Source organism: Vanessa atalanta, chromosome 20 (assembly GCF_905147765.1).
Source record: "Vanessa atalanta chromosome 20, ilVanAtal1.2, whole genome shotgun sequence".
Taxonomy (NCBI): Eukaryota; Metazoa; Arthropoda; class Insecta; order Lepidoptera; family Nymphalidae; genus Vanessa; species Vanessa atalanta.
The window spans coordinates 256,181-269,414 of NC_061890.1; the positions used below are offsets into that span (position 1 = coordinate 256,181).

A 13,234-nucleotide genomic window follows, 5' to 3' on the forward strand; every position below is an offset into this window, starting at 1 on the left:
TGATCCAATAAGATATTTTTATCGAGATTATCGAAATCTCTTTCGTTAATTTTACTTAAATATTTAATAATATCTCTCAAATTAAGTATTTGAGCAAATTGCTGATAAGTGTTCATTTTGTATGAAAAAAAAAATGGCCTGATGTTTCAGTTTATATATTTATTAATTGGTAGGGATTTGTGCAAGCCCGGTAGTAGCCATTAGGCAGGTACCGCACCGTGGGAACTCATCATAGAATATTTTGATCAAAATTTCTTCTTTATAAAGAATGGGAGCTGCTTTTGTAATGATAATTATCAGGTATGTATTTGCCTAACTTGTGTTATCAGTATAGCCGCGACCGAACATCCTCGTGATAAGCAACCACAGGTCAGTTGTTTACAGGATTGCACACGATCATAGCACAGAGTTTCGTGTGAAACTGTCATATATAAGGCATGAATCGCTTCAATTGGTCACAGTCAGCCGTGAGATTCACGGCTAACGGTATACCTATATTGACATTTAATTAGTTTGTTGTTTTTTTAATTCTATTAAAAAAAGGTAAGTGATTTTGAATTCTATTAAATTTGTATTTGCAAGCTTTTTGATTGCGTTCAGTGTCGTTTTCTCAACTGTTTGACAATCGATTTTCTCATCAAGAGTAGAAAAAAAGCCTTCAAAATATGCATGTACAAATGTTTTATCTTCAAATTTGCAATAGTTATCATGGTCGAATTTTGACGACTATGCGTACAGTAGGAGGAATGCTACACTAGTATTTTTATATTCTCCCTATAAATGATTTTTATACAGCATCATTATGTAATACAACACATAAAATAAAAATATTAACTAATGATTTCTTTTTATTATGAATAATTTATATTGTTTTTTATATTTATTGACACAATCAACCTGTACCCGGTAGCGTGCGAATACAATGTAATGTTTACAAATGACTATTTTCTGCGGTTTTCCTGAGTTAAGACAACATCGATCCACCGCGTACGCTGTACGTTAAATAAACACAAATATTTCGTGATATGTATTTAGTGTAAAACGAAGCTGCACAAGCACGCGTAATGCTCACCGGCACGGCTATAAGCTAATTTTTGTGTTCTTGTTTTAAATTACTTTGTTAAATATACCTATAATAAAATATATCTATTTGTTGTAGTATCGGTGGTAGCCTCACTTAATGTAGTTCGTAAAATGACTATTTAAAAGTGCTTGTAAAAGCCTATTCGAATAAAGTATATTTTGATTTGTACATCTATCATCAATCTTATACGCCATTGAGTTTAAATTAAATGTTGTTATTTTTAGTAACAAAATGTCGGACGCCAAGAAGAATCTCTTGCTGTTCTTCGACCGGCCGACGGAGCCCTGCTTCATGCAGAAGGGCGAAGAGAAGACATTCTTCCGGATGCCAACGAACTACTATGTAAGTATCAATTGTACGCGCAAGAGTTTATAAAAACAAGACTTCAAATTGAAACTGCCACCAATGAAAATGACAGCCAAATGTGTAAAAAAATAATATTTACTAGTTTTTTTTTTTATGGCATTTGTTGGCGGACGAGCATATGGGCCACCCGATGGCAAGTGGCCACCACCGCCCATAGACAAAGGCGCTGTAAGAAATATTAACCATTCCTTACACCACCTATGCGCCACCAACCTTGGGAACCAAGATGTTATGTCCCTTGTGCCTGTGATTACACTGGCTCACTCACCCTTCTAACCGGAACACAACAATACAGTGTACTGTTATTTGGCGGTAGAGTATCTGATGAGTGGGTGGTACCTACCCAGACGGGCTTGCACAAAACCCTACCACCATACCATCCTTATATTAAGAGTTTAGTCTCTATATATAGCCAGTAACTTATATATTGTGTCCATGTTTAATTTATTCATTAAAAATAGTAATAGAAGGAAAATTTAATAATATGAGGATAAAGTTACTCGCAGTTCTAGTTTTAATGTCTTATCCAATGTGTTTATTTGCCTTCGTTTCCTTTAGAAGTTCCATTTGTAAAAGTTCAATGACTACAGTCTTGCTGATGCCCACTCAGATGTTTATAAGGTTAACAATATTTTACTCTATTGTTATCGTCGTATATCGTCTATTATAAAAAACTTAATATTTTCTTATATAGAATAATAAGAATTAAAGTTTAAACAGAAAAAAATACGCTTTTGTCAGTGTAATATCCGATAGGTACGTCAGAAGCAGATTATAAAATATCATTGATAATTAAATAAATCAAAAGCGGACATAACAAGAAAATAGTTGCCAAGATTCGTGGCGCGTTAGCGATGTATGGGATGGTTTTTAAAATGCCAATATTTATGGGCGGTGGTGACTACCTAGATTTTATTCAGGCGATTTAAATTGTTTCCAGCTGTTTAATTAAAAACGCCTCGTGTGTGCGCAGTCCCGGTCCGTTTGTAATTTTTTGTCTCGTGCTCAGCCCGATAAGTACAAGGCGGCGAGCAATGTCCTCGAGAACAGATTCAGCGACGGCGCGTCTCGCACCATCGAAGTGCGGAACATCGCGCTGCCCAACCTGTCTCTCCCTATGGAGCTGCCCTACAACGACCAGTTCTCGCTGTTCGTGCCCAAGCACAGGCGGATGGCTGGCAAGCTGATCGACATTTTCATGAGTAATTATTATAACTTTCTTATTTACCAGATGCATTTTCAATATTATTCGCTCAGCGTCAGAAATGTTTTGCACCATAAGCTGATATAAAAGAAACATTTGAAAGATTTTGCTCTAGTTGTATTTATGTGTGCTCAAACATTTGGTTACTTTTATGATTCACATGTTGCGTTGAATGCAGACATTTCTGTAACAACGATGTTGCTCATTATTATAAGTCATCACTTATTATTACTACTTAAGTTACTACTTAAATTCGTAAAAAAACATAGTTTTTTACGAATTTTTCTCTCTGATCTCAGAGGTATTTATCAATTTTGTTTAACCTTTAATTAAGGTCATTGGGGCTTAAGGACTAAACTGTTACAGTTTGACATTTTGGTTAATTGATATAATAAAAAATGCCTTAACTTAAACCAAGTATATTTTTTCTGTTTTGCTCACGTATATTTGTCTTAATTTTTTAAAGATATGCGTGATTTGGAGGACCTGCAGTCCGTCTGCTCTTTCTGCCAGATGAGGATCAACCCGTACATGTTTAACTACTGTCTGTCCGTCGCTATATTACACAGGTGAGATCAACCGTTTTATAGATATAACTTACAGTATGCTCAAATTTTGTTAAATGTATTATTTTGTATGTGTAATGATTAATAATATACCCAAATGTGTCTGACACACGGTCAACACACAGTCTAATCTTAACAATATGTATCGTTTATTGATTCTGAGATGTACCGCTGCAGGAAAAAACCTTTCTTTCTAATAAATAAATCTTTCTTTCTTTTTAATAAATTGAATTTAAGTTCAATTTATTAAAAAGCGACTCATTGTGAATTAAAAAGTCATCGCTTAATTTCAGAGATGATACCAAGGGTCTGACCATCCCCACCTTCGCAGAGACCTTCCCCGACAAGTTCATGGACCCTAAGGTGTTCAGACGCGCTCGGGAAGTGAGCACTGTTCTGAATGCTGGAGATAGGGTACGTTGAGTGTTCATTATATACATAAATCCAGTGAGTGTGGGCTATTTTGTGAGAAATAGCTTTCAATACAAGTTAATTATTAGTATCGGAATATGATAGATATCATGCTGACCCCTTGTTATTATACTGTACCTGTTACGGTTTACACCATGGAGGCACTCGGATGTGATCATCTAAGATAGGAATACCTAGATAGAGCAGACGTTTGTTATTTTTAAAAAATCTGCAATGTTTTTGACATCTAGTGTAATATAGCACGTTCTCAAATAATTGTATATGACTCGTCCCCGCGCAGCTGCCGGTGCTGATCCCGCAGAACTACACGGCGGCGGAGTCGGAGCCCGAGCAGCGCGTGGCGTACTTCCGCGAGGACATCGGCATAAACCTGCACCACTGGCACTGGCATCTCGTCTACCCCTTCGACTCAGAGAACAGAGCCGTCGTCGACAAGGACCGGCGCGGAGAGCTCTTCTACTACATGCACCAGCAGATCATCGCCAGGTACTGTCGCCTCTGGTCGTGGCGGAGGATAGTACCCGCTTACTGTGCCTTACTTCTTTAAACACACGAAAATATTAAACTTTGTGAATCCAAATTAAATCAAGTTGTTATAATTGATACAGATACAGCGTAGAGCGAATGTGTAACGACTTGGGCCGCCCTCGTCGCTACAACGACTTCAGGCAGCCCATCGAGGAAGGATACTTCCCTAAACTGGACTCCCAAGTCGCCAGCAGAGCCTGGCCGCCCAGGTAATACATACATTGGATATTATTCTTCTTTTAAAAAAAGCACCATTTTATTTCGATGATATTTTCCTATTTAAATAAGTGTCTATTTAAATTTTGAAAAAGTTTTTAAGCAAAATGATGAACGATGAACCGTTTCAGGTTCGCGGGATCTACGATCCGTGACTTGGATCGACCTGTAGACGAGATTCGAAGTGATGTTTCCCAACTGGAGACCTGGAGGGACCGCTTTTTGGAGGCCATCGAGAACATGGCTATCATTCTGGTTGGTGCTTATTTTTGACATTCAATTCTTGTGATATCAGAACGAATCTTATATTTTCTCAATTTCCTCCCCTCAGCCGAACGGTCGCCAAATGCCGCTGACCGAAGAGACCGGCATCGACATACTCGGGAACTTGATGGAGTCGTCCATCATCAGTCGCAACCGCGGCCACTACGGAGACATGCACAACATGGGGCACGTCTTCATCTCCTACTCGCACGACCCCGACCACAGGAACTTGGTGAGTTTTCTGCCCAATTACTACGGACTTCCTGCTTCTTCTCGATAGGGAATTTCACATTTTACGAACAATAATGATTGTTTTTTAAAATTTTACTGTATGAAAATAAAGCGTCACGAAAATAAGCAAATAAAATTAGTACAAGAGTTAACAAAACTAATAATTATTTAAGAACATTACGGTGATAGACACCGGGACGAGAGGCAGAAAGTGAATTGTTGGAATCGATGTTGTAGGAACAATTCGGCGTCATGGGAGACTCCGCCACGGCCATGCGGGACCCGATCTTCTATCGCTGGCACGCCTACATCGACGACATATTCCAGCTCTACAAGGCCAAGTTGCCGCCCTACACACAGGAGAAGGTAGGATATTCTCGAAAATGATCTCGCCCGAAGCGTCTCAAACGATCGCGATGCTGCCCTTCGAAGAATCTCAATATAATTTCTATCGTGCTTCGAAAGTACGTAGACGTGTTTTCACAATGATCTCAGTCGACGTATCGGGTACCGGTCGTACATCGGTAATAGCGAGAGTCCCGCCCCGCAGCTGGACTTCCCCGGCATCCGCGTGTCGGGCGTGGGCGTGCAGGGCTCGGGCGGCGCGGGCGGCGCCAACGAGCTGCGCACGCAGTGGGAGCAGAGCACGGTGGAGCTCGGCCGCGGACTCGACTTCACGCCGCGCGGCAGCGTGCTCGCCACCTTCACGCATCTGCAGCACGACGACTTCACCTACGTGTGAGTGCCTTGTTATCGTATACGTAGCCGGGCGAGCAAATGAGTCACCTGATGGTAAGTGGTCATCACCACCCGTAGGAATAGAGTGCTTTTGCATTGTGCCACCAATACTATTGGTGTTTGGCGGTAGAATATATCGCCCAGACGGTCTCACGATGAGACCACCGATTCTCCTCGTGGCACGATGACGAAGGTGTCCGCTTACTTGTCGCATTAAAATCGAAGTAATATGTAAACATGTACGAATATGTCGTATAACGCGATGGTGTCGCGCAGCATCTCCGTGAACAACACGAGCGGCTCGGGCGTCATGGGCACGGTGCGGCTGTTCGTGGCGCCCGTGCTGGACGAGGGCGGCCGCCCGCTCGCCTTCGACGAGCAGCGCCGACTCATGATCGAGCTCGACAAGTTCACGCAAGCCAGTGAGTAACACGCCCCCTGTCTAAGCACAGCCACACGCGTTATAATTTGACTTACCGGAATTTAAACTTCGGGATAATGATCTTTCGATTCCGATTGAATATTTTTTAATACACAAATATACGTAACATAGATAATGTCCTCGAATATGACACCGTTAAATTAATACCAGACGGTGGTGCGTTAACTTGATCCGCTCCCATTTTACAGTCCCCGCTGGCACGAGCACTATCCGCCGCAATAGTTTGGACTCGTCGGTGACCATCCCCTACGAGAGAACCTTCCGCAACCAGAGCAACCGGCCCGGAGACCCGGGCTCCGCGGAGGCCGCTGAGTTCGACTTCTGCGGTTGCGGCTGGCCGCATCACATGCTCATACCTAAGGGCACGCAGCAGGGATACCCCATGGTGCTCTTCTGCATGATCTCCAACTGGAACGAAGATAGGGTATGTTTTGTCCATTTTGTTTCTCTAGCTCTAAGTACATCGGTGTTTTCGATTTTAATGGGTAAAGAAGTTTTTGTATTAACAGGGACATTGTAAGTAACGTCAGCTGGACTGGCAGTGCATTGACGAAAAAAACTGTTAATATTTTCTTTACAATATGGATTTTCGGGCGCAGGTGATGCAAGACCTGGTGGGCTCCTGCAACGACGCGGCGTCGTACTGCGGCATTCGCGACCGCAAGTACCCCGACCGCCGCCCCATGGGCTTCCCCTTCGACCGGCCCACCGCCGCCAACAGCCTGGCCGACTTCCTCACGTCCAACATGGCCGTCGCCGACTGCACCATCCGCTTCACCGACGCCACGCGCCAGCGCGCCGCGCGACGGTAAGCGCGCAGGGGTGGGGGAGATACTGGGGGGAGGACACTGAACTGACTGCGTTATAATCGAAGCTATGGAATTATTGATCTGTTTACTGTTCGTGTAATGAATCTGCATTGAACATCTTCTGCTTACGACCGAGTTCGACGATTAGTTTCGATTTGTTGATTTTAAAATATGAATCTCGTTTATAGTGTTATGCAAAGAATATTCTACGAGTCCCTCCCTAGTAGTCCCCTGTGTTTCCCAACAATAGTCCAGTAACGACAGTCAACAGCTGAGCTATTGAATTGTAGATCTAATGAAGGAAAGCGCGTCAAGCGATCCTGCGGGTGCTCGGACTATGGACCAGGAGACATTGATGCTCTCATTCGGAAACCATATTATTATATCAAATGCAATCACAAAAATCATATATTCTAGACCGAGCGGAACATTTGATAAGTCAAATAAACAGCTTATTCGTTTTGACAAATGTTTGTTGTTACTGGCAGACTTGGCAAGGAAAATGGATCTTGGATTGGTTTAGGTTTAAGTTTTGGGTCACTTATTATAGTTTGTTAGATCTAAGGTGTACAAATGTAAATACTTTTTAATTCATAAGACTGAATAAATTAGCCTTTCACCAACTTCTTTGTTTTATTTTTGAATATAAATGGTCAATTGAATTTGAATGAAAATATATATTCATACGAGTATATGATTTGAAGGATACAATGTCTATATAATATAGTTTAATTTGATTATAAAGCGACCATTTATTATTTTATATTTAAAAGAAAAAGGAAAAGGAAATCTTTTGTTTTCACGTTTAAATACATGATTACGTAATGGACAATGATAATTACAATTACTTAATTAGAAAACATAACGAATGAACCCAAGCATTAGTCATCTGTTAAGACAGAACTCAGTTATTACATTAGCTTGTGAAATACTGTAAATGTGTGGTCTAGTGATAGACACTGGCGTATCGCAAATACGCCACTGGTGATATCTTTTTTTATTATAGGTATATGTAGGCCAACGAGCAAATGGGTGACCTGATGGTAAGTGGTCACCCCAGCCCATAGACAATGGCGATGTAAGAAATACTACATTCCTTCCAATCCTTACATCGCCAATGCGCCACCAGCCTTGGGAACTAAGATGTTATGTCCCTTATGCCTGTAGTTACACTGGCTCACTCACCCATCAAACCAGAACAAAACAATACTGAGAACTACTGATTGGCGGTAGAATATCTGTTAGTGGTAACTACCCAGACGGGCTTGAACAAAGTACTCATATACTCACAAACAATTACATTGGAATAAGTTCCAAACCACCTCAAAGGGAGAGGAAGCCCTAGTCTAGCAGTGGGACACTCACGTGTATATTCACATCCACGCTCGTATCCAACATATACTTCCACTCAAACATACGCTTCATACAATCGTGCATATTTTTATGGACACTTGCACGTGGATATCTGTATAGTTCTATTATTGTCTAGACTTTAGTTACTAAATTGTAATTCACTTTTGGCCTTATTGACATGTCCGTCGGAAATCCAAATTAATTTGCCGTCTCAAGGCTAATAATTTTCAAATAAATAAAACGATGTAGTTTGTGTCTGCATCTTACTTCATATTGTAACAAAATTATTTTAAAAGAGAAGTTAATGGGATAATAATCTCGATTATTATTAACAAACGTTGTTTGAACCAAGTTTTTAATTAATAAACGTGGTATAAAGACAAATGTCATTTTATGGATAACTAGCCTACACTAAGACCCCCAGCTTCACACGGGAATAAGGATTCAGATGGAACTCTATGTTTATATCGAGGAATAAATATACGAAGAAAAACACCAGTGTTTTTGGACCAACCAAATTTTCATCATAATCGAATGAATGACTATGGAACGTCTAGAGGACAAACATACTGAGAAATATTTGTATTTATTAGGAAGAAGGTGGATAATTTAGCTATCAGCATCGCGTCGGAAGAAAGATCTGGGTAAGTGTGGCAGCGTGTACGCGGACTTTCCTCGAGGTTTTGCGCGTCAGCAATTACAGCCACTCAAATGATAACATTGATTTTCTGAGACATACTATTCTAGTTTTTACTTGATTCTATGAGACGAGGGCCGTGGTATGTCCAACAGTTCCGCGTATTGAGTGATGTCTCCGCTACTAAAATAATTTCGATATTTGATTGTTTAATGTATTTTTAGCACATTTTAATTAATCGTACGTTATCTAATGTTATTCGTAATCAACCAGATATTATAATGAAGGACCTATAACAAAAAACTGGTGAGTGTCTGACTTAACATTTATTATGTATAAGCAGTATACACACATGTATTTGAACTTCTCCAATACGAATTTATAATTCGAATATAGTTTTATTTCAACCGGACGAAGTCGAAATGGACACTGACATTATTCATGTAAATGTGTTTGGGCCCGAAGTATTTTTAAATTAGAAATAATAACATAACTATGAATTAATAGTACAAGTAACAAATAAAATCGTTACCTCTGTTACCCGACCACACGGAGTAAGTAATTAGTTTGTGGAACAATGTATAACAACAAGATTACACTTTTAAACAACAAGATCCCAAAAAAATTAAAGTTGCCATTAATTAAGTTTAAACCTTGCTGAACTTTATTATAAAAGTAATGACTACATAAACGATAACACGCCTTGGGAATCAAATAAACGCCTGCAGTCCGTTTGGTTTAATAAAAATAAATATTGTAACAAAAATCTAGCTAAAGAAATAAATAATACCACTGGATTATTTATTTCGCCAGTTCTTCTCAGGTCTGGGGTATTCATTTCCAAATAGGTGTTAGGTTTTAGGTAATCAATAAGAAAGTTATCTTATAAAAGCTTCTTTTTTCTCATAATTTTTAATTCACAATATAAAGCAGATTTGGGTCTATACCAGGCGACTCTGTAGTAATAATTCTTTGGTATATGGTGATAATAATTATACAAAACTATGAACGAGAAGAATATGAACGTTGCATATCAATCGGCTTCGTAGTTTTTTTAAGTCAGAGTTGTTTGTTTGATATAAATTAAACAAGAGGCGAGTTTACGTAAAGCACTTTATTAGTTTTCTGATAGATACACAATTAACAAAATAACATAATAATTATACCTATTTTATTTAATATACTAATCTAAATCAAGTTATCCAAGATCAATTCTGAGTCAAATCAAAGCTGCGGTTATTTCAAATTATACCTACACAGTACACATACAAAATACATCAGCGTTAAATTGCGACAGGCCTCCGACTCCTCGGAGATTCAACATTTTATTTATTGGTACGAAGAAACGATATTGTGAGTTCTAAGAAAGTTTTCGGATCTTCCACGTGTATATTGTGACCGACTTGTGGCACGTATGTGATGACGGCTCGCGGGAACATCTCGCGGATTCCGACCAGGTCGTCGGGGCTGAAAGAACACAGAAGGTCGCAATCTTAAAAGTATTCGAAACACAATAACGAGCACCAAGATTAGTTATATATTTATAGTTGAGTATATTGTTATCCATTTCACTTGTTGGTAGGGGGCACGTCTGGGTAGGTATTCGCTCATCATATGTTCTAATGCCAATAAGGAATATTTAGTTAGTTGTGTTCCAGTTTGATCAGTAAGAAAGTCGATCAAATGACTGGCATAAGTGACATAACATTTTAGTGCCCAAGGTTGGCGGCGCATTGACGATGTATGGGGTGATTAATATTTCTTGCAGCACCAATGTCTACAGGCCGTTGGTGACCAATTACAGATACTTGGTGATGGTTGGTGGCGGACTGGCTTAATTACTTTACAAAGAAAAGCCGATAAAGAAACGAGTCACATTGGCTCAGTGGTTAGAACGCGTGAATCTTAACCTATGATTCTGGAAGAAAAAGTGAAATCGTGCCAGCGTACTGCGGGTATTGAATAAAAGTATACCACGTGTATAACCACCGACCCACATTAGAACAGAATAGTGGAATAAGCGTCAGACGTCAGAAAAAAACAAATCATTTAAATAATTCTACAGGGTCACCACCACTGTATAAACATTAGTAATTAAATCAGAGTAAAACACTTGTACATACACAACAGAACCTATCACGGTTTTAAGAAGGCAGACCTTTACGCATGTACAATTGTGCATCCACACGAGTACGGCCACGCGCCAATTCAATCAAACAATTAATTAATCTATATTCTATACTAATATAATAAAGTTGAAGATTGTGTTTTTGTTCCAACGTGTTAGCCTCTGGAACGAAGAGCATTAAACTGGAACTAAGAAATAATCCTGTTCTATGAAACGGCGCCGTTTAATATGTCTAGAGCCTTCTGTTTTTGTCTTTGATATCGTGGTGTAATTTTTAATATTTATCATCATGCTAAGGCCCGCGGTGAACCGCGCGGAGCGGCTAGTGTTATATTAAAAAAAATATGCGAGAATTAGATTCAAACAAACGTAATTAATACGTAAAATATTTGTTAGCGCGTAACTGACCCCGTGACCTACGAACTAAAGAACAAGTTGAATGACTTTAACCACGTGAATTTCATCGTCAAAGTTACAATCTTTGAATTAATTACATTTATATTATAAAACTAACTGCATAACGTGGTTTGACTCGCGTTAAACGTTACTGCTACGATTCGAATGACAAGTAATGATGTTTTTCGGTAGAATTTGATGAGTGGGCTACCTATATACATGTGGTCTTACACAAAGCCTTACCTCCGAGTTAATATGTGCATAAGATATATTGGTGTGTATAAGTATCATAAACGTTCTTGAGTGATAATAAACAGTGGTCCGAGCGTGGTATAGGAGGATTATTTCAAAAAATCAAAGAAAGATTCCTCCTCAAGACCTTTAAATCCAGCTGTGGTAATATCAATATCTGTGTCAAAGCACATATTGTATGAAATATAAAGAAACTATTTGATGTGTATTTTTTACACGTATTCTAAAATACTAAATTATTTCTGGTATTATATGAGAGGGATTATGTACGATTCAATCAACTCGCAAGGTTGTAGCGAATTATTTGTAATTAGTATACTCACAACACCGTGATTACCGCGATACGAATTATTAAAAAATATAAATTATTCCTTACGGCAGATACTCCGACAACTGTCCACCCATAAAGAGAGTTGGGCCGTAATATCTTTTTTTCAACACGTTCTCCGGAAATGTGGTTATGTAGTTAAAGTGTTTGATTAATATGTCCACGTTGCAGGCCCAGCCGATCGTGTGGTCCGGTTTCATTTTGACGTTAGACAGCACGGCCCTCATCAAAATGTCGTCCTTGATGATATTTTCTAATTGTTTCTTAGCCTTTTGTTTAGCAGTACTGATTTTTTTCTGTTTCTTAAAATCCACTCCTCTCATCGCTTCTAGTACACGAGGATAGTAGTCTGTAAGCTGCGTCGAGTTCGATATCGGTGAGATGTCCACGACCAATAGACCAGCCACGGTCTCTGGCTGAAAATGTCAAGGAATATTTTGAAGCAAAAAAAAACAGTTACATTGGAATTCGAAAACAACGATTCGTTTAAACGGTTGAAGAAAATATGAGTGTAGAATATATGACGAGTGGATGGTGACTGGCTAGACGGAATTGTACAATGCTCTGGCACCAAGTAAACGTTAAAATTGTCTTTGGATAATCAGATCCATCGTTACAATACGGCACGTGGGTTGCAATATCCAGAGATACAACGTGACATACCTACCGCCATCAGCGAGACAGTCATTGCGGCTCTCCCACCCATACTGTGCCCTACGAAGCTTGCTCTGGTTATGGACAGCTTGTCCAATAGCTTCAATATATCTTCAGCTAGATCCTCATACTTGTGAGAGTTCGTGTGCGGGCTGTCGCCGTGGTTCCTCAAGTCCACAGAGACCACAGCCCTCTTTGTTACGTTTAATATTGTCTTTCCAATACTATCCCAATGTTTTTTAGAACTTAAAAGACCATGAAATAATAATACTGTCGGTTCGTCGGAATGCGCCTCTCCGTGTATCTTATATGATAAACTAGCAGCCGTTTTAAATGAAAATCTCGCAATCGTTTTAATATTTTCTTTTCGTCGGAGTTTCGTCGCGAACATTGATTCAATTTTAATAAATATAGCATTTTTGTAAAATTTATTTTTTAACATGTTTTGACATAATAGAACGTCATATTTTTTCAAAACGGTTGTCCGTAATATTATTTTATCTGTAATCAGTACATAAGTACAACATTCCAATTTATTACTGTGTCAGTAATAGTAACAATTATTCGCCCCCGATATGTTAATCTACCTAGAAATATTTTAATGAC

At 39.2% G+C, this 13,234-nt stretch overlaps 2 protein-coding genes across 3 annotated transcripts; one reads left to right on the plus strand and one right to left on the minus strand.

Annotated features, from left to right (window-relative positions):
• Positions 1-457: 457 nt before the first annotated feature.
• LOC125071664 (phenoloxidase subunit 1) lies at positions 458-7,498 on the plus strand. Of its 2 annotated transcripts, none has more exons than XM_047681980.1 (14): positions 458-543; positions 1,309-1,426; positions 2,460-2,652; positions 3,121-3,223; positions 3,514-3,634; positions 3,933-4,138; positions 4,261-4,389; positions 4,528-4,651; positions 4,728-4,892; positions 5,129-5,257; positions 5,442-5,629; positions 5,906-6,051; positions 6,260-6,495; positions 6,671-7,498. In XM_047681980.1, the coding sequence occupies exons 2-14, from the start codon at positions 1,316-1,318 to the stop codon at positions 6,881-6,883; spliced, it is 2,064 nt and encodes a 687-aa protein (XP_047537936.1). In that variant the 5' UTR covers positions 458-543; positions 1,309-1,315; the 3' UTR covers positions 6,884-7,498. The 2 variants fall into 2 exon arrangements, with proteins under 2 accessions (XP_047537936.1, XP_047537938.1); XM_047681982.1 differs by having other exon boundaries at positions 458-540; positions 1,307-1,426.
• A 2,697-nt stretch (positions 7,499-10,195) lies between these two features.
• On the minus strand, positions 10,196-13,019 carry LOC125072042 (protein ABHD11-like). Its single transcript, XM_047682519.1, has 3 exons — positions 12,642-13,019; positions 12,023-12,390; positions 10,196-10,337 (listed from the first exon to the last, which is right to left on the minus strand). Exons 1-3 carry the CDS (start codon positions 13,017-13,019, stop codon positions 10,196-10,198), a joined length of 888 nt encoding a protein of 295 aa, XP_047538475.1.
• Positions 13,020-13,234: the final 215 nt, after the last annotated feature.

Bases quoted from the DNA above. Each gene is read 5' to 3' on its own strand.
- LOC125071664 (XM_047681980.1), top strand. From the start codon at position 1,316: ATGTCGGACGCCAAGAAGAATCTCTTGCTGTTCTTCGACCGGCCGACG. The intron at 2,653-3,120 runs GTAATTATTATA...AATTTTTTAAAG, and splicing joins GCTGATCGACATTTTCATGA to ATATGCGTGATTTGGAGGAC. The intron at 5,258-5,441 runs GTAGGATATTCT...CCCGCCCCGCAG, and splicing joins CGCCCTACACACAGGAGAAG to CTGGACTTCCCCGGCATCCG.
- LOC125072042 (XM_047682519.1), bottom strand. From the start codon at position 13,019: ATGTTCGCGACGAAACTCCGACGAAAAGAAAATATTAAAACGATTGCG. The intron at 12,391-12,641 runs GTAGGTATGTCA...TGACATTTTCAG, and splicing joins TGACTGTCTCGCTGATGGCG to CCAGAGACCGTGGCTGGTCT. The intron at 10,338-12,022 runs GTAAGGAATAAT...GTGTTCTTTCAG, and splicing joins CAGTTGTCGGAGTATCTGCC to CCCCGACGACCTGGTCGGAA.